General features: G+C 39.2%; 5 protein-coding genes and 2 pseudogenes across 7 annotated transcripts; 4 read left to right on the plus strand and 3 right to left on the minus strand.

The window, feature by feature from the left end:
* The first annotated feature begins 5,264 nt into the window (after window positions 1-5,264).
* On the plus strand, window positions 5,265-6,247 carry LOC118365388 (hemoglobin subunit beta-like). Its single transcript, XM_035747563.2, has 3 exons — window positions 5,265-5,455; window positions 5,673-5,895; window positions 6,007-6,247. The coding sequence occupies exons 1-3, from the start codon at window positions 5,364-5,366 to the stop codon at window positions 6,133-6,135; spliced, it is 444 nt and encodes a 147-aa protein (XP_035603456.1). The 5' UTR covers window positions 5,265-5,363; the 3' UTR covers window positions 6,136-6,247.
* A 1,749-nt stretch (window positions 6,248-7,996) lies between these two features.
* Window positions 7,997-8,806, minus strand: LOC127930018 (hemoglobin embryonic subunit alpha-like). The gene is made up of 3 exons (XM_052518793.1): window positions 8,679-8,806; window positions 8,361-8,568; window positions 7,997-8,173 (listed from the first exon to the last, which is right to left on the minus strand). Exons 1-3 carry the CDS (start codon window positions 8,771-8,773, stop codon window positions 8,045-8,047), a joined length of 432 nt encoding a protein of 143 aa, XP_052374753.1. The 5' UTR covers window positions 8,774-8,806; the 3' UTR covers window positions 7,997-8,044.
* A 1,227-nt stretch (window positions 8,807-10,033) lies between these two features.
* LOC127930019 (hemoglobin subunit beta-like) lies at window positions 10,034-11,174 on the plus strand (annotated as a pseudogene). The gene is made up of 3 exons (XR_008136540.1): window positions 10,034-10,162; window positions 10,548-10,769; window positions 10,934-11,174. The product of XR_008136540.1 is annotated as a hemoglobin subunit beta-like (transcript).
* Window positions 11,175-12,263: 1,089 nt separating this feature from the next.
* LOC118365401 (hemoglobin embryonic subunit alpha-like) lies at window positions 12,264-15,298 on the minus strand. Of its 2 annotated transcripts, XM_052518792.1 has the most exons (4): window positions 15,161-15,298; window positions 12,941-13,055; window positions 12,623-12,830; window positions 12,264-12,435 (listed from the first exon to the last, which is right to left on the minus strand). In XM_052518792.1, exons 2-4 carry the CDS (start codon window positions 13,033-13,035, stop codon window positions 12,307-12,309), a joined length of 432 nt encoding a protein of 143 aa, XP_052374752.1. In that variant the 5' UTR covers window positions 13,036-13,055; window positions 15,161-15,298; the 3' UTR covers window positions 12,264-12,306. The 2 variants fall into 2 exon arrangements, with proteins under 2 accessions (XP_052374752.1, XP_035603468.1); XM_035747575.2 differs by lacking the exon at window positions 15,161-15,298 and having other exon boundaries at window positions 12,941-13,134.
* Window positions 14,278-15,428, plus strand: LOC118365385 (hemoglobin subunit beta-like). Its single transcript, XM_035747561.2, has 3 exons — window positions 14,278-14,422; window positions 14,815-15,037; window positions 15,188-15,428. The coding sequence occupies exons 1-3, from the start codon at window positions 14,331-14,333 to the stop codon at window positions 15,314-15,316; spliced, it is 444 nt and encodes a 147-aa protein (XP_035603454.1). The 5' UTR covers window positions 14,278-14,330; the 3' UTR covers window positions 15,317-15,428.
* A 1,676-nt stretch (window positions 15,429-17,104) lies between these two features.
* LOC118365788 (hemoglobin subunit alpha-1-like) lies at window positions 17,105-17,794 on the minus strand (annotated as a pseudogene).
* A 1,638-nt stretch (window positions 17,795-19,432) lies between these two features.
* On the plus strand, window positions 19,433-20,171 carry LOC118365406 (hemoglobin subunit beta-1-like). Its single transcript, XM_035747579.1, has 3 exons — window positions 19,433-19,524; window positions 19,681-19,888; window positions 20,043-20,171. Exons 1-3 carry the CDS (start codon window positions 19,433-19,435, stop codon window positions 20,169-20,171), a joined length of 429 nt encoding a protein of 142 aa, XP_035603472.1.
* Window positions 20,172-20,711: the final 540 nt, after the last annotated feature.

A 20,711-nucleotide genomic window follows, 5' to 3' on the forward strand; every position in this document is an offset into this window, starting at 1 on the left:
TTAATTCTGTGAATAACAGTTGTATATTTTATCAATGTTTATTATGAGTATTTCTGCAAAATCACCGGATGTTTTGGGAAACATACATGTATTGTGTAACATGATGTCCTATGAGTGTCATCTGATGAAGATCATCAAAGGTTAGTGATTCATTTTATTGATATTTATGCTTTTTGTGGCGTGGCGAGAATCTGTCTCCTCACCACGCGCTCTCACCACTGGTGTCCCCCAGGGCTCTGTTCTCGGCCCTCTCCTATTCTCGCTATACACCAAGTCACTTGGCTCTGTCATAACCTCACATGGTCTCTCTTATCATTGCTATGCAGACGACACACAATTAAAAATCTTCTCCTTTCCCCCTTCTGATGACCAGGTGGCGAATCGCATCTCTGCATGTCTGGCAGACATATCAGTGTGGATGACGGATCACCACCTCAAGCTGAACCTCGGCAAGACGGAGCTGCTCTTCCTCCCGGGGAAGGACTGCCCGTTCCATGATCTCGCCATCACGGTTGACAACTCCATTGTGTCCTCCTCCCAGAGCGCTAAGAACCTTGGCGTGATCCTGGACAACACCCTGTCGTTCTCAACTAACATCAAGGCGGTGGCCCGTTCCTGTACGTTCATGCTCTACAACATCCGCAGAGTACGACCCTGCCTCACACAGGAAGCGGCGCAGGTCCTAATCCAGGCACTTGTCATCTCCCGTCTGGATTACTGCAACTCGCTGTTGGCTGGGCTCCTGCCTGTGCCATTAAACCCCTACAACTCATCCAGAACGCTGCAGCCCGTCTGGTGTTCAACCTTCCCAAGTTCTCTCACGTCACCCCGCTCCTCCGCTCTCTCCACTGGCTTCCAGTTGAAGCTTGCATCCGCTACAAGACCATGGTGCTTGCCTACGGAGCTGTGAGGGGAACGGCACCTCAGTACCTCCAGGCTCTGATCAGGCCCTACACCCAAACAAGGGCACTGCGTTCATCCACCTCTGGCCTGCTCGCCTCCCTACCACTGAGGAAGTACAGTTCCCGCTCAGCCCAGTCAAAACTGTTCGCTGCTCTGGCCCCCAATGGTGGAACAAACTCCCTCACGACGCCAGGACAGCGGAGTCAATCACCACCTTCCGGAGACACCTGAAACCCCACCTCTTTAAGGAATACCTAGGATAGGATAAGTAATCCTTCTCACCCCCCTAAAAGATTTAGATGCACTATTGTAAAGTGGCTGTTCCACTGGATGTCATAAGGTGAATGCACCAATTTGTAAGTCGCTCTGGATAAGAGCGTCTGCTAAATGACTTAAATGTAATGTAAATGTTGTGACTCCTATCATTGGCTGGAAAAATGGCTGTGTGTGTTTTAGACTTGGCTATGACCTAAAAAAATCATATGCGTAGATTAAAACATGGTGGGTAGATTAACAAGCTGTTTATCTTTCATTTGCTGTATTGGACTTGTTAATGTGTGAAAGTTACATATTTCAAAAATATATTTTAGAATTTTGTGCGCTACCTATTCAGCGGAATGTTGTTGAGGGGTTGCGCTGCGCTACAAAAGTTAAATTGCTGCTCAGAGTATTTGCATTGCCCATCCACCCTCTTTTACGCTGCTGCTACTCTCTGTTATTATCTCTACCTACATGTACATATTACCTCAATTACCTCAACTAACCGGTGCCCCTGCATATTGACTCTGTACCGGTACCCCCTGTTCGCTATTGTTATTTTACTGCTGCTCTTTAATTATTTGTAACATTTATTTACTTTCTTTAGGTATTTTCTTAAAACTGCATTGTTGGTAAGTAAGCATTTCACTGTAAGGTCTACCTACACCTGTTGTATTTGGCGCATGTGACAAAAAAAAATTGATTTGATTTGGAGTCACTTTGATTGACAATTACATACCATTACTAAATATGTTGTAATGAGACAATGAATATCCTTTCTTAGTTTTTATAACTTTAACGTTATTTACCTCAGAACCCTATGCAGTAGTGACCCGTCATTCACGGAGGTTTTATGCCACACATTTTCAGCAAAAAAATACATATACACTATTAGCCTCCACAATCCCCCAGATGAAGCTGGTTGAAAGAATGCCAAGAGTGTGCAAAGCTGTCATCAAGGCAAAGAGTGGCTATTTGAAGAATCTCAAATATACATTTACATTACATTACATTTACATTTAAGTCATTTAGCAGACGCTCTTATCCAGAGCGACTTACAATTCTAAATTCCATGCATGACTTATTCAATTGGAATTCATCAGATACTGTATGTAATATAAATCCATCAATGTTTTCTTCTTCTTTTATTAGGTATGCACAGACCCCCAAAACTCAAATGGATTGATTGCCTTTCAATCTCAACACAGCTGGTGTTTCATCTCTCTTGCCATCTGACATAGAGCACAGGGCCCACAGAACATGTACACTGCCCAGTCATCAATTAAGCTGCCCGGGATGTTGTATCTCTCTCTCATTGATGTGCGCATCATCATCATAGTTGTTGGCAGCAGGGGGAGACAGAAGCATTCACCATACCTCTCAGCCATCTGACAGGCTAGGCACATTGAACAGAAGGTACCACACAAACAGACTCTCCTATCAATGCAACAGTCCAGAATCCTTGAGTTCCACTTTGCCGGAGTATTGGGTTGACTCATTACTGATCTATCACATACTCCATATCCAGATTTGCAGGCGTAAGCATATAAAATAGATTTGTCTTCACTATTATCCTACTATGTAGAAAATAGTAAAAATAACAAAAATCCATGAATGAGTAGGTGTGTCCAAACATTTGATCAATATTAGAGAAATTCATTCCAAGTCCACATAACTAATAACAATAACCTAATGTAAAATTACATCCCATAGATTTCAATATGATCATTTGAAGTTAGTTAATTTATTGTATTTACAAAACACTTTTCATGTCCTTCTTTTTTAAATGTTGAGGTGCCGTTTTTTTGTTCAATAGCCTAGGAAACCATGCTGCTGGTTGCCTGTGTGGTGAATTGACCCTTCACTTGATTGCAACTTGACCATATGAACATCTTTCAGACAAGTCCGACGGCTCTATTGAACAAGGACAACCAAATCTGCTAGAGTGATTGTGTGATCTGCAATCGGCTGAACACAAAGGCCACAATAATTGCTACAAAACATGACTCCATTCATTTTTAGACCCGACAGCAGGCTCTTATCAACCAATTACATTATTGGTTGATCTCTCCCAGGTGCAAACATGAAATAAATACACCTATAGCGCATAATTATGTCTGACAAACCCTCTCATCACTCATAATTATGTAGTTTCCCTTTAAGAACATACATTGTAGATGAATAATATTACATTGTATTGTATTGTATTGCACACTCTAAACTTATTCCACGGATCCCTTGGCCAAAATTAGTCTAATCTATTGTTAGAAATACTCATTTGGAGATATGTCTGGACCCCGCAATACCTTCATGGATCATACTGGTTTGGCTTGATCCTCTGTTCCATATCCGGCCTACGGAAGCTCCACGACATGAACGTGAGCTCTCATAATGTACGTTCTCTGAGTTTTCTGTTGTGCCCATAGAGAGTGATATAGAGGCCTCTAGTGGCCAAAAGCACCATTGAGTGCTTCCACCATGCTTCTGCCATTTTAAAGTAGGCCTCGTCAAAGTAGTCAACTGGGTGGGGATTCCTATGGGCTGTAGCCTCAATGGCGCTGCTGTCACAGACGCTAGAATGGCACAGATATAAAGATGAGTCCTCTATCTATATCTATGAGTGTGCCTCTTTGATAACTCCAATGTATGCTCTTATATGAAAGTGTGAGAGTGCCCTCTGCTGGAGATTTGATTGAGGGGGGAAATTATCCAGGAACTGCTTCCAATAAAAAGAAAGCACCACAACCTGCCAGATAGTAACAGTAGAGGGCGCTATTAGATTTGTAATAGGAAGACCTCATTTCTCGTTGATGCGTGGCTGTAATTGTACACATTTCTGACCATATTACAACTCTACTGATATGGAACTTATTAGGCCTATGACAAATGTGAAACGTGTCGTATTGGCTATTGAGGATCGCTATTGTCAGTTTTCAATTGCCCACGAATTTACCTAGCCTGTAATCGTACTTTATTGAAATTAGATAATTATTAAATATCCATAGGCCTATACCCTACAGGCCCAAAAGGCACAATCAATAAAGGAAGATAACATGCCTAACTCCTTGCCAGGTTGTGGTCTATAACTACATGTTGCTTTGAGTTAAATCATATTCAAGTGAGTGAGGTACTTGGGGCCCTTGTTAAGGTCATCGGCACCATGAACTTTACCAAGTACCAAGACATTTTAGCCAAAAACCTGGTTGCCTCTGCAAGAGGCTGACATTTGGCCGCAAGTGGATCTTACAGCAAGACAATGACCCCAAGCACACATCAAAATCCTCAAAGAAATTGTCAATTGACCACAAAATCAACAAATCAATATCAGTCTCGGAACCCCATTGAACCCCATCGAAAACCTCTGGTTTGAATTAAAGAGGGCAGTCCAGTCCATAAGAGCAGATGAAAGAGATCAATGATATGGAAATATTATATATATAGGAATGGTCTAAGATCCCTCCCAGTGTGTTTTCCAATCTCATTAAATATTTGAGAAAAAGGCTAATTGTCGCTATCCTCAGAAGGGGACGGTGCTAGGGTACTGAAAATAAATAATTTTGACCACTAGATGTTTAGATGTTGTCTTACTTGTATACTCTTTCTCTGAGCAATTATGTTAGTAGGCCGATAAGATGAGGATAAAAATAAGAAACCCGCACACTGCTCTTACTAGTATCTGCTCTTACTAGTATCACTTTATTTATCTTTATTAAGCTGTACTTATCCGCCTCGAGGGCTTCGTGAACAAGAGATAGCTCAGATGTGCGAGTGCCTAATATGAGTAGGCCTATAAAATAATATAATTGTCCCATTTCCCATAGCGCAGAATTTGTATTATTTATTTTATACAGTATTTTGTGCATATCTTAATAAAATCTAATTGTATTTGTCACATGAGCAGAATACAAAAGGTGTTGACTTTACCGAGAAATGCTTACTTTTACAAGCCCTTTTCCAACAATGCAGAGTAAGTAAGAAAAATGGGTGCCAATAATTTGGTCAAAAGTAAACATTTCCATTCACATTACATTATCTCAGTAAAATTTGTGACGCTTGGCTTTACAGCCTACTAACATGACCACACCCATCGCTGTGTTTAGGGAGGAGTGTACTTAAAAAACGCTCCTCAAACAAAGTATAAGTGCATAGGGTTCCTTAACCTCCATTAAGAACCCTGTCAAAGCAACCTCATAGCCAGCAACATGGTTGAGTGGACAGACTTTGAGCGCGCCACAATCCAAAGCATCTTCTCAAAGATGGACTACGATGACGTGGGCCCCGCGGCTCTTTCCAGGTAGGCTACCCTTTAATACCCTATTTGATGTCAGCGTTATGGTGCCTTCAACACTGTTGCCGACAAAATAACTGGAATTAGTCATGTTGTTAACGCTTTTCAAGACTGGTTATTATTTGACATATCCGCGTAAAACGACAAAACAATTTATTTATGTGCATTGAGTGTATGCATATATCACATTTGTGTAATTCTTGACTGTTAATTAATTCTACAGGTGTCTGGTCGTGTACCCCTGGACCCAGAGGTATTTCGGTAACTTCGGAAACCTATACAACGCCGCTGCCATCCAGGGAAACCCAATGGTCGCCGCTCACGGAAAGACGGTCCTGCGCGGACTGGACCGGGCTGTCAAGAACATGGATGACATCAAGGCCACCTACGCAGAGTTGAGCGTGCTGCACTCCGAGAAATTGCGCGTGGATCCAGACAACTTCCGGGTAAATTGAAATGTTCTACTTCACACAAGGTACTTGCCTATCTGTGGTGTGGCATAGATGGTGTGGCAGAATGCGTTTTCTTACTTGTCCATTTGCTCCTTTCTTTTGCAGCTGCTGGCTGACTGCCTTACTATTGTCGTTGCTGCGAGAATGGGTGCTGACTTCACCGCTGATGTCCAGGGCGCATTCCAGAAGTTCCTGGCCGTCGTTGTGAGTTCCCTGGGCAGGCAGTACCACTAGAGCCCCTCCACTCCGAGACGGACGACCACCAGAGTACCAACAAGCGCTGATCATTTGTTTAGAGGCACATGGTTTTCCTTCTACTAAAGCAAATAAAAACAGCAAAATAATATTTTCATCTGTGCCTTTTTTTTCTTGCATGAACATCAATATGGTGGCACATATAGCAGACTAATAGGCCGAATATGGTAATATGATTGGCTGTGGGAGTGAATATCGCAATAACCTTGTTAACCAGATATGGATAATGTGCAATATATACAAATATTTAGCAAATAACAAATCTTTTTTTTGCAATTACAATTAACAACACTGACATGTTACATTAGCTGTGCATGAGCGACCCATACAATGAAGACAAACGTGTGTCCAGAGATGCAGCATTCATACATTGAGTCAAATAAGAGCAGCGCTGCAATGATAACTTTCTGTTTAATTACACACAATCGTCATTCATAAAGGTTCAACAGAACTTTTCAGAACAGATCTTGGTTGATGTATTAGCGTGGCAAGGAATTGTTGAATGGTCGAGAGTTTAACCAGATCAAAATGACATACATTTTTTAATGAATAATAAATAATATGTCCGTTGGTCAATAGAACCCTATAAAATACATTTATCAGAGGCACCTCCTAAAGTGTTCAGATAGGAATCTATTAAAGTCATTAGATGACAGATTTGTAACGGCAGATTTCCTCCTCTTCGTCTGAAGAGGAGTAAGGATCGGACCAAGATGCGGCGTGGTAAGTGTTCATGACGATTTTAATAAGAAAAGCAAAAACAATAAACTAATAGGTGAAATAACCAAACCGAAACAGTCCCGTGTGGCACAAACACTGACACAGGAAACAAACACCCACAAACCAACAGTGAAACCCAGGCTACCTAAGTATGATTCTCAATCAGAGACAACTAACGACACCTGCCTCTGATTGAGAACCATACTAGGCCGAAACAGAAACCTAAACATACAAACACAAAACATAGACTGACCACCCCAAATCACGTCCTGACCATACTAAATAAAGACAAAACAAAGGAAAATAAAGGTCAGAACGTGACAAGATTATTAAATCAATGAATTAATCAACAATATTCTTAAGAAATTCAACAAGCTAGACTGTCTGTGTATTTCATTTTACATAATCTATAAATGCAACATGTAACTTTTCACATTTTATGACAACTAAAACCCATTGGTTTATAAAAATGCATTAACAATATGTTACAATTATAGCATGATCAGCAAAACCACTAGGTTATGTTTACACGTTATATATACGTTTTTATGTGTATAGGAAATGTAATTAATAAATAATATTAATCAGTTCATGATATATATATATATATATATATATATATATATATATATATATATATATATATATATATATATATATATATATATATATAAATATATATATGAGTCCTTAATTAGCCTAATTATCTAACATGTGTTATTTTTGTATGTCAAATTGTTTTTGTTTATGTGGTCCTATGTCAAATAGTTTGTTCAATATTGTTGATCAGTAGCAAGTTCGAAGCGAGCCATTTTATTATTCTACTATTACAACTTTGTTCCCCTTCTCTGATTTTATTTATTTACTTCTAAACTTTTACTGCTAACTTCTCTAAGGACCGCTTTGTGTGGAAATGTTTGTCATATAGTTTCCATTTTCTTTAGGAATACCTTTTTGACTTTCGATGTCTTTCAGACTTGCAAACAGCAACTTATTTAATCATATCAGGTCCTGTGCTCTACAAAACAACGAATTAAAAACCAAAGTAAAGACCAAAAAACGTAATTATGGGTGTTTTGACATTTAATTATACATCATAACAATACAGAGCTGAGCACAGTGCTGATCAATGGTGCAATCCGTCTGGTCTGATCCTTCTGTCCACATCTTATCGGTACTTCTCAGACAGAGCCCGGCCCACCGCTGCCAGGAACTTGTCCATGGCCACATGAGCTTCGGGGTTGAAATCATTGGGGAACAAGATAGCCAGCACCACCAAGATGTTGTGGGACAGGATCTACAGGACAATAGGAATGGACATTAGTACGCTACATGTTTTAATATGATATTTTATTTAATAATCTACGTTGTCCATTTTACTGTAAAGAGTACCCGATATATTTTAAATGCATTTTACCTATACATTTTCATTTGGTGTCAACGGGAAAACAAATTATTATAAATAATGATGTGACTGTCCTGACCTTGAAGTTGGCGGGATCGACACGTAGCTTGAAGGCATGCAGCTCGCTGAGGGCGAGGAGACCTGCGCTGATGTCGTCGATGCTGGCCACGGCTAAACTGATGCCTCCCATGATGGTCCCACCGTGCTTCCTGACTGGGGCAGAACCGGGGCTCAGGTCCTTCCAGTGGGAGAAGTAGGTCTTGGTTTGGGGGTACACAACCAGCGTCCTGCACCGGAAGAAAAAAAACATGTCAAGAAAGATGGAATGCTAACACAAAAACAGTCTACATTTTTACTTCAAAAACAGCTATAAGATTAGCAGCACGACAGCCATTACCTAGACAGAGCATCGCAGCCGATGTCTTCAGCTTTGCCGGCCACCTTGGCCCAGAAGGCCTTGACCATTTTCTTGTCCTTAGCGGTGAGACTCATGGTTGTAGTTAAAGACGATGCTGGAGTAGAAGTTCAGTGATGAGCTCTTACAAACGAAGACTTTTATATTAGCCGCGAGCCCCACCCAATGCAGACCCACCTCCAAGATAAACAAGATACAACATATGCCTTTTGTTAATGTTCAATAGGCACAATCCCTCACAAGTTATTACATTTCTGATTATTTTACTGGACAAAAACACAAGTTGGTACAATCCTCCATACAAGACGTACAAAGACATTGTTAGCACCTTCTGAGCAGCACACAATATCAAACATAAAACACACAGGGTAGAGATGGATAAAATATATATATATATATACATGATTATGACAGTCATTGAAGTCTACGAAGTTTTTAGTATTAGAGATGTGTTGAGAGGTTTTTTAATGCTGGTAGTTTTCACAAGGGAGTCGGTCATTTCCCATATTTTATTTCAGTACAAAATAATTAAATATTCGTTTATTTATGTATCACTCTGGCTTTATGGTATTTAACCAATAAAGAGAAGTCTAATTGTATTTTCAATAGGTAAATTGCCTGTATCATAAGTAAGAAATAGAAGCCTGTATTCAGAAATATCGAAAAGTTGACAGTAGAGATGCATTATCCCCAAATAGACTGGAATAGTGCAACTATAAAAATAAATATTAAATGGGTTCGACCTTACTAGCACAGCAAGAACATAGAGGTGAAATATCAATTCATTTGTTTAGAAATGTATTACAAGGATAAACATGTCGTAATATCTTAGTAGGCTATTTAATATATCTTAGTAATATATTAATATCGTAGTTATATCGTACTAATATCTGACTATAGGCATACACAGAGATAGTTGAAAAATGTTTCTCAAAGTAATTTAATCCCCAACAAGTGTAATTAATGTGCAATAGGTCTATATCTTCAGATAGTAGGCATATTACACATGTATTTGCATGTGTTGAGAATGGTATATTTCCCCACTATTTGGGGCTTATTTTTGTTAATATTTCTAATAATGTAATAATTGGTATGTAACCTAATAATTAAATGGATGATTTCATCATGGATTTTAGGACAATGTATTCTTTTCAAATGGCTTTTAAACATATATGGTAAACAGTAAAACTTCACATTATTATCTCAGTAAAATCTGTGACTTTTGGCTTATACAGCCCCTTACCATGACCCCACCCATCGCTGTCTTTAGGGAGGAGCGTCCCGATCCTTTTAAAAACGCTGCTCAAACGAAGACAAAGTGTATATGATTCGTTAGCCTCTGGAAAGAAACTTCAACAGCTAGCAACATGGTTCAGTGGACAGACTTTGAGCGCGCCACCATTCAGAGCGTCTTCGAGAAGATGGACTACGATGACGTTGGGCCCGCGGCTCTTTCCAGGTAGTGCGTTTAAAACTGTGGTCTACAAATTATTGGAATTAGTCATGTTATTATACTGTTATTATATTATTATGCGCTTGTTATTATGCTGTGGTCCTTCTGTAGCTCAGTTGGTAGAGCATGGCGCTTGTAACGCCAGGGTAGTGGGTTCGATTCCCGGGACCACCCATACGTAGAATGTATGCACACATGACTGTAAGTCGTTTTGGATAAAAGCGTCTGCTAAATGGCATATATTATTATGATTTTCAAAGACGAAGTCGTATTTGAGACAAGCATGTAATTAACGCGTAATTGACATCTCCAAATGACACATTAATTGATTTCCGTACGATATGTGTGTATGCATATTTCACGTGTGTGTAATTATTAACGGTTTATTATTTCTACAGGTGTCTGGTCGTGTACCCTGGACCCAGAGGTATTTCGGTAACTTTGGAAACCTGTACAACGCCGCTGCCATCCAGGGAAACCCAATGGTCGCCGCTCACGGAAAGACGGTCCTGCGCGGACTGGACCGGGCTGTCAAGAACATGGATGACATCAAGGCCACCTACGCAGAGTTGAGCGTGCTGCACTCCGAGAAATTGCGCGTGGATCCAGACAACTTCCGGGTAAATTGAAATGTTCTACTTCACACAAGGTACTTGCCTATCTATGGTGTGGCATAGATGGTGTGGCATAGATGGTGTGGCATAGATGGTGTGGCATAGATGGTGTGGCATAGATGTGGCAGAATGCGTTTTCTTACTTGTCCATTTGCTCCTTTCTTTTGCAGCTGCTGGCTGACTGCCTTACTATTGTCGTTGCTGCGAGAATGGGTGCTGACTTCACCGCTGATGTCCAGGGCGCTTTCCAGAAGTTCCTGGCCGTCGTTGTGAGCTCCCTGGGCAGACAGTACCACTAGAGCCCCTCCACTCCGAGACGGACGACCACCAGAGTACCAACAAGCACTGATAATTTGTTTAGAGGCACATGGTTTTCCTTATACTAAAGCAAATAAAAACAGCAAAATAATATTTTCATCTGTGCCTTTTTTTTCTTGCATGAACATCAATATGGTGGCACATATAGCAGACTAATAGGCCGAATATGGTAATATGATTGGCTGTGGGAGTGAATATCGCAATAACCTTGTTAACCAGGTATGGATAATGTGCAATATATACAAATATAAACAAATATAAACAAACCAACAGTGAAACCCAGGCTACCTAAGTATGATTCTCAATCAGAGACAACTAACGACACCTGCCTCTGATTGAGAACCATACTAGGCCGAAACAGAAACCTAAACATACAAACACAAAACATAGACTGACCACCCCAAATCACGCCCTGACCATACTAAATAAAGACAAAACAAAGGAAAATAAAGGTCAGAACGTGACAAGATTATTAAATCAATGAATTAATCAACCAATATTCTTAAGAAATTCAACAAGCTAGACTGTCTGTGTATTTCATTTTACATCATCTATAAACTAAAACCCATTGGTTTATAAAAATGCATTAACAATGTTACAATTATAGCATGATCAGCAAAACCACTAGGTTATGTTTTCACGTTATATATACGTTTTTATGTGTATAGGAAATGTAATAAATAAATCATATTAATCAGTTCATGATATAAATAAATATATATATATAATATATATATATATGAGTCCTTAATTAGCCTAATTATCTAACATGTGTTATTTTTGTATGTCAAATTGTTTTTGTTTATGTGGTCCTATGTCAAATAGTTTGTTCAATATTGTTGATCAGTAGCAAGTTCGAAGCGAGCCATTTGATTATTCTACTATTACAACTTTGTTCCCCTTCTCTGATTTTATTTATTTACTTCTAAACTTTTACTGCTAACTTCTCTAAGCACCGCTTTGTGTGGAAATGTTTGTCATATAGTTTCCATTTTCTTTAGGAATACCTTTTTGACTTTCGATGTCTTTCAGACTTGCAAACAGCAACTTATTTAATCATATCAGGTCCTATGCTCTACAAAACAACGAATTAAAAACCAAAGTAAAGACCAAAAAACGTAATTATGGGTGTTTTGACATTTAATTATACATCAGAACAATACAGAGCTGAGCACAGTGCTGATCAATGGTGCAATCCGTCTGGTCTGATCCTTCTGTCCACATCTTATCGGTACTTCTCAGACAGAGCCCGGCCCACCGCTGCCAGGAACTTGTCCATGGCCACATGAGCTTCGGGGTTGAAATCATTGGGGAACAAGATAGCCAGCACCACCAAGATGTTGTGGGACAGGATCTACAGGACAATAGGAATGGACATTAGTACGCTACATGTTTTAATATGATATTTTATTTAATAATCTACGTTGTCCATTTTACTGTAAAGAGTACCCGATATATTTTAAATGCATTTTACCTATACATTTTCATTTGGTGTCAACGGGAAAACAAATTATTATAAATAATGATGTGACTGTCCTGACCTTGAAGTTGGCGGGATCGACACGTAGCTTGAAGGCATGCAGCTCGCTGAGGGCGAGGAGACCTGCGCTGATCTCGTCGATGCTGGCCACGGCTAAACTGATGCCTCCCATGATGGTCCCACCGTGCTTCCTGACTGGGGCAGAACCGGGGCTCAGGTCCTTCCAGTGGGAGAAGTAGGTCTTGGTTTGGGGGTACACAACCAGCGTCCTGCACCGGAAGAAAAAAAACATGTCAAGAAAGATGGAATGCTAACACAAAAACAGTCTACATTTTTACTTCAAAAACAGCTATAAGATTAGCAGCACGACAGCCATTACCTAGACAGAGCATCGCAGCCGATGTCTTCAGCTTTGCCGGCCACCTTGGCCCAGAAGGCCTTGACCATTTTCTTGTCCTTAGCGGTGAGACTCATGGTTGTAGTTAAAGACGATGCTGGAGTAGAAGTTCAGTGATGAGCTCTTACAAACGAAGACTTTTTATATTAGCCGCGAGCCCCACCCAATGCAGACCCACCTCCAAGATAAACAAGATACAACATATGCCTTTTGTTAATGTTCAATAGGCACAATCCCTCACAAGTTATTACATTTCTGATTATTTTACTGGACAAAAACACAAGTTGGTACAATCCTCCATACAAGACGTACAAAGACATTGTTAGCACCTTCTGAGCAGCACACAATATCAAACATAAAACACACAGGGTAGAGATGGATAAAATATATATATATATATATATACATGATTATGACAGTCATTGAAGTCTACGAAGTTTTTAGTATTAGAGATGTGTTGAGAGGTTTTTTAATGCTGGTAGTTTTCACAAGGGAGTCGGTCATTTCCCATATTTTATTTCAGTACAAAATAATTAAATATTCGTTTATTTATGTATCACTCTGGCTTTATGGTATTTAACCAATAAAGAGAAGTCTAATTGTATTTTCAATAGGTAAATTGCCTGTATCATAAGTAAGAAATAGAAGCCTGTATTCAGAAATATCGAAAAGTTGACAGTAGAGATGCATTATCCCCAAATAGACTGGAATAGTGCAACTATAAAAATAAATATTAAATGGGTTCGACCTTACTAGCACAGCAAGAACATAGAGGTGAAATATCAATTCATTTGTTTAGAAATGTATTACAAGGATAAACATGTCGTAATATCTTAGTAGGCTATTTAATATATCTTAGTAATATATTAATATCGTAGTTATATCGTACTAATATCTGACTATAGGCATACACAGAGATAGTTGAAAAATGTTTCTCAAAGTAATTTAATCCCCAACAAGTGTAATTAATGTGCAATAGGTCTATATCTTCAGATAGTAGGCATATTACACATGTATTTGCATGTGTTGAGAATGGTATATTTCCCCACTATTTGGGGCTTATTTTTGTTAATATTTCTAATAATGTAATAATTGGTATGTAACCTAATAATTAAATGGATGATTTCATCATGGATTTTAGGACAATGTATTCTTTTCAAATGGCTTTTAAACATATATGGTAAACAGTAAAACTTCACATTATTATCTCAGTAAAATCTGTGACTTTTGGCTTATACAGCCCCTTACCATGACCCCACCCATCGCTGTCTTTAGGGAGGAGCGTCCCGATCCTTTTAAAAACGCTGCTCAAACGAAGACAAAGTGTATATGATTCGTTAGCCTCTGGAAAGAAACTTCAACAGCTAGCAACATGGTTCAGTGGACAGACTTTGAGCGCGCCACCATTCAGAGCGTCTTCGAGAAGATGGACTACGATGACGTTGGGCCCGCGGCTCTTTCCAGGTAGTGCGTTTAAAACTGTGGTCTACAAATTATTGGAATTAGTCATGTTATTATACTGTTATTATATTATTATGCGCTTGTTATTATGCTGTGGTCCTTCTGTAGCTCAGTTGGTAGAGCATGGCGCTTGTAACGCCAGGGTAGTGGGTTCGATTCCCGGGACCACCCATACGTAGAATGTATGCACACATGACTGTAAGTCGTTTTGGATAAAAGCGTCTGCTAAATGGCATATATTATTATGATTTTCAAAGACGAAGTCGTATTTGAGACAAGCATGTAATTAACGCGTAATTGACATCTCCAAATGACACATTAATTGATTTCCGTACGATATGTGTGTATGCATATTTCACGTGTGTGTAATTATTAACGGTTTATTATTTCTACAGGTGTCTGGTCGTGTACCCCTGGACCCAGAGGTATTTCGGTAACTTTGGAAACCTGTACAACGCCGCTGCCATCCAGGGAAACCCAATGGTCGCCGCTCACGGAAAGACGGTCCTGCGCGGACTGGACCGGGCTGTCAAGAACATGGATGACATCAAGGCCACCTACGCAGAGTTGAGCGTGCTGCACTCCGAGAAATTGCGCGTGGATCCAGACAACTTCCGGGTAAATTGAAATGTTCTACTTCACACAAGGTACTTGCCTATCTATGGTGTGGCATAGATGGTGTGGCATAGATGGTGTGGCATAGATGGTGTGGCATAGATGTGGCAGAATGCGTTTTCTTACTTGTCCATTTGCTCCTTTCTTTTGCAGCTGCTGGCTGACTGCCTTACTATTGTCGTTGCTGCGAGAATGGGTGCTGACTTCACCGCTGATGTCCAGGGCGCTTTCCAGAAGTTCCTGGCCGTCGTTGTGAGCTCCCTGGGCAGACAGTACCACTAGAGCCCCTCCACTCCGAGACGGACGACCACCAGAGTACCAACAAGCACTGATAATTTGTTTAGAGGCACATGGTTTTCCTTATACTAAAGCAAATAAAAACAGCAAAATAATATTTTCATCTGTGCCTTTTTTTTCTTGCATGAACATCAATATGGTGGCACATATAGCAGACTAATAGGCCGAATATGGTAATATGATTGGCTGTGGGAGTGAATATCGCAATAACCTTGTTAACCAGGTATGGATAATGTGCAATATATACAAATATAAACAAATATAAACAAACCAACAGTGAAACCCAGGCTACCTAAGTATGATTCTCAATCAGAGACAACTAACGACACCTGCCTCTGATTGAGAACCATACTAGGCCGAAACAGAAACCTAAACATACAAACACAAAACATAGACTGACCACCCCAAATCACGCCCTGACCATACTAAATAAAGACAAAACAAAGGAAAATAAAGGTCAGAACGTGACAAGATTATTAAATCAATGAATTAATCAACCAATATTCTTAAGAAATTCAACAAGCTAGACTGTCTGTGTATTTCATTTTACATCATCTATAAACTAAAACCCATTGGTTTATAAAAATGCATTAACAATGTTACAATTATAGCATGATCAGCAAAACCACTAGGTTATGTTTTCACGTTATATATACGTTTTTATGTGTATAGGAAATGTAATAAATAAATCATATTAATCAGTTCATGATATAAATAAATATATATATATAATATATATATATATGAGTCCTTAATTAGCCTAATTATCTAACATGTGTTATTTTTGTATGTCAAATTGTTTTTGTTTATGTGGTCCTATGTCAAATAGTTTGTTCAATATTGTTGATCAGTAGCAAGTTCGAAGCGAGCCATTTGATTATTCTACTATTACAACTTTGTTCCCCTTCCCGATTTTTTAAATTTTACTTTTTAAACTTTTACTGCTAACTTCTCATTAATAGTAGACTGATGAATCAATTAATTAATCAACCAATATTTCTAAGAAATTTAACAAGATATACTGTGTATTTCATTTTAAATAGTGTAAAATGTGCCATTTAACTGTTGACATTTTATGGAAACTGAACCACATTGTGTAATACAAATAAATGAATAATATGTTACAAATATAGTATGATCAGCCAATCAAAATCATTCGGTTATGTTTTACGTTTTAGTTTTATAGATAATCTCAGATTATAATCTATCCATAATGTGTACAAATAATATGTTGGTCGTCGATCAAATCCTTTCCCGATGTTGTTTACAAGCATTTCGCTACACCTGAAATAACATCTGCTGAACATGTTATGTGACAAATAACATTTGATTTGTTTGTATGTCAAATGGTTTGTTCCATCTTGTTTTTCAATAGCAAGTTCGAGGAGGGCTATTTCATTCATCTATGGGCTACTGCCGGGTTTTGTACTTAGAGTTCCTCGTTACCCCTTTAATATTTTTAGACTACCTACGAAACCTTTACTGTAAACTTCTTAGAGGACTGCTCATATGGACATGCGGCAATGTTTTGCATTGTCTCAGTTTTCTATATGAATACGTTTTTGCATTTCTTCAAGATTTCGAGAAATAGCTATTTCAGCAACGTATTTCAAATAGCAACGTATTTCATCATATCAAGTCTAGACGTATTTCATCATATCAAGTCTAGACGTATTTCATCATATCAAGTCTAGACGCTACAACACGACTCATTAAAAAGCAAAGTAAAGACCAGACAACATGGTTATGTGCGTTTGAACATTTATTCATAATTTAGAACAAGACAGAGCATTGAGCACATGCTGCCATATGTCTGGTCTGATGATGCCCCACAATTAATCTGTACTTTTCGGCCAGAGCCAGGGCCAGTGCGGCCAGGAACTTGTCCACGGACACATGAACCTCTGGGGTGAAGTCAGCGGGGAACAAAATGGCCAGTACCACCAATATGTTGTGGGACAGGATCTACAAGAGGAAATAAATGGAAATAAGTTCGTATGCATCTTTAATGTAGGGTATTTTAGCATACGTTGTCTATTCTACTGTAAAACGTAGCCTACTGAAATGTAAATAAATATTATACTGTACTCACCTTGAAGTTGGCTGGATCTATACACAGCTGGAAGGCGTGCAGCTCGCTGAGGGTGAGGAGACCTGCCTTGAGGTCGTCGATCTTGATAGTTACCATGCTTCCTGACCGGGGCAGAACCGGGGCTCAGGTCCGGCCAGTGGGAGAAGTATGTCTTGGTCTGGGGGTACACCACCAGCATTCTGCACGGGTGGAAAAATACATGTCGAGATTTAAGACTAGCTGACACCAAATTGTATATTCTAAAACAACAATATAGCATTTGGATAATTCCATTACCTAGAAAGAGTATCGCATCAGATGTCCTGAGCCTTGCCGGACACCTTAGCCCAGAAGGCCCTGACCAAGGCCTTGTCCTTAGCGGTGAGTCTCATTGTCGTCTTTAGAGAGGATACTGAAGTAAAAGTTCAGCGATGAGCTGTTACAAACGAACGTTTTTATATTAAACAAGCTACATGGCAGACCCCAGACCCACCTCCAAGATACGTGCCAATTTGAACGTATTCCATTTTTGTTGAAATTTGAGTATTGCCAATTTTCTTAGATAAGAAGTTGAAACACAAATGACTCGTTTTTAAACGTAAGATTTAACATGTTCAAGACACTTACACATTGAGATGTACGGGGATGGGCCTCGTTTCCCAGGTGCGATGTAATTAAAGCATTACGATGATCCTACCAGATGCATCCTTATTTACGAGCCAACTTTATAAGAGTTTGTTGTTTCCCAAACAAGCACATAAAGAGAATGTTCGCTAAGTGCGTCGATACTGATATAATCCAAAGAAAAGCAGCGCTGCTCTCAGATCAGCTTTCTCTCACTTTAACACAAGAATTATTCCACAAGAATACTGACGACGGATCAGCACCTAGAGAGAAATTGCGACCTATGGCTGCGAGTAGGCTATTGGGGCGGATTATTAGCCTATGCTTTCCCAATAATAATGCACTAAATTACATATTGGATCACCATTGCTCACATGTTGTCACACATCATGAAACACATTGAGACAAAAATGACCTAGTTGCAAAATATAACTCAATTAACTGAACATGAAATTGATTTCAATATGATTTAAATAGCCTACATAGGCCCATGTAGCATATGTATCTTTCAATGCAGTCATCTCGGTTTTATCCTTCACTTGTTTGTAACAATTGCGAATACTTTGGTAACTTTTTCATTTTTGTCGACTTCGTTCTGTGGTTATCGGCAGTCACAGTCAGACAGATAGCCTACACATATTGGTTATATGTTTAGCGGAGATTTGTAAATAAAGTGACCGGGAAGTGCAAAAAAGGTTTCATTTGGTATATGACTTATTTATTTGATGCATAATTATCGTAAACAAAGGGTAATAATTTGAATAATAATTTTGTATGATTTTATATGAGCGAGACTGATTTAGATTGACTAAAGTGAATAAATTGATTTCTAATCCTGACCCCGCAATTAATTAATATCAAAAAAATGATTTACTTATCAGTTAATACCATGTTGCCCAATACATTCAACGTATGGAGATGGTTGTTGCCAAGAAAACGGTGTTTCTAATCAGAACAAGGCAACCAATTGGAGCTTTTAGGGTGGAACTCATTCAGAATGGCAAGATAAAACGTGAGCCTATACTTCACTGATAAACAGCCCTTTAGCTCGGTCCCTTTCAAAAAAGTCAACTTCTTTCGTTCTCCCACATTCTTGCTGTCTACCACATTTTGCAGTGACTGGTGGTAAGTCTTTGTTATAGTAATTCACAAAGCTCGCACTGAAAAATAGAAAACGGTTATATACAGGCTGAATCACATCCGGCCGGGATTGGGTGTCCTATAGGGCGGCGCACAATTTGCCTATCGTCTGGGTTTAGCCGGGGTAGGTCGTGATTGTAAATACGAATTTGTTCTTAACTGACTTGTCTAATTAAATAAAAAAATGTTTCGTCCACTGGGTCGGATGGATTCAACAGAAATTAAAACGCCCCAGTGCCGGACACGGACAGATCTCACAGATCAACATGGTTGACTGGATAGTTGAAAAGCGGAAGCTCATCATAGAGACCTGGGGAAAAATCAAGGTCAAAGTGGTTAGACCCCTTGCTTTGAGATGGTCGGCATATAATAATGCACGGAAATAAAATATATTGATAATATATAATTTGGCTGTTCTAGTCTTGTTTTAGATGTGTGCGCAATTGTATGGATTCATTTAATTAAATTGATTAATTTATATGAGGTATAGTTTAATGTAATGTGTATTTTCCAGGTGTCTTATTGTATATCCATGGACTCAGAGGTACTTTGGAACCTTTGGAGACTTAAACAGCGCAGCGGCTATCATGGGCAATAAAACAGTTGCCAAGCGTGGCATCACTGTGCTGAACGGCATCAAGCGAGCTGTGTATATACATCAAGAACACCTACGCCAAGCTGAGCGTTCTGCGAAACTTCATGTGGATCCCGACAACTTCAGGGTAAGATTTTGGAGTTGAAAAGACATGAATAATATGAGTACTAATGGCGTGCCTAAAACAAATTAACAATACGTTTTAGCTCATTGATTTACATCCAAGAGGATACTGCTATTGCAAATAAATGACTAACGTTTCAATCGTTTCCTTCTCCCAGCTGCTGGGCGACTGCCTCACCGTTGTTCTGGCCTCCCAGATGAGTCGAGGCTTCACGCCAGACGTTCAAGCGGCCTGGCAGAAGTTCCTGACTGTGGTAATCTCTGCGCTAGGCAGACAGTACAACTAAAGACATGTTCTATAGTGGAATACACATATATATTTTATTATAGAGGACATTTTGTATGAATAATAAAATATATTGTTGAGCACAGGTCCATGCTCTTCACTTAATTCTGTTTGAGGGGGCAGTAAAATAGGAGCCATTAGAGAATGTAGCCAAGCCTACTTGAACTCTTATGCCTTTGGCCTAAGTGAGATTGAGAAACCTCTCTTTGACTCTGGGGTCACGAGAGAGGGTATATTTGGTCAACTATCACATGCAGCAACGAATTCTAATCAACGGAATAATCAATATATTCATCAGTATTATGTTATAGTAATTATATCAAAACGTTCCTTCTTTTCTAATACACTACCGTAAGAAAAGTAACGTAGTCTATCAGAAAATATGTTGCCCAGGTGAACTTTTATTTGCCTCAGGTAGGCGGAATTTGCATATACAGTATCAGTCAAAAGTTTGGACACACCTCACACCTCACACTCATTCAAGGGTTTTTCTTCATTTGTACTATTTTCCACATCAAAACTATGAAATAACACACATGGA

This window comes from Oncorhynchus keta, chromosome 5, assembly GCF_023373465.1.
Source record: "Oncorhynchus keta strain PuntledgeMale-10-30-2019 chromosome 5, Oket_V2, whole genome shotgun sequence".
Classification (NCBI taxonomy): Eukaryota; Metazoa; Chordata; class Actinopteri; order Salmoniformes; family Salmonidae; genus Oncorhynchus; species Oncorhynchus keta.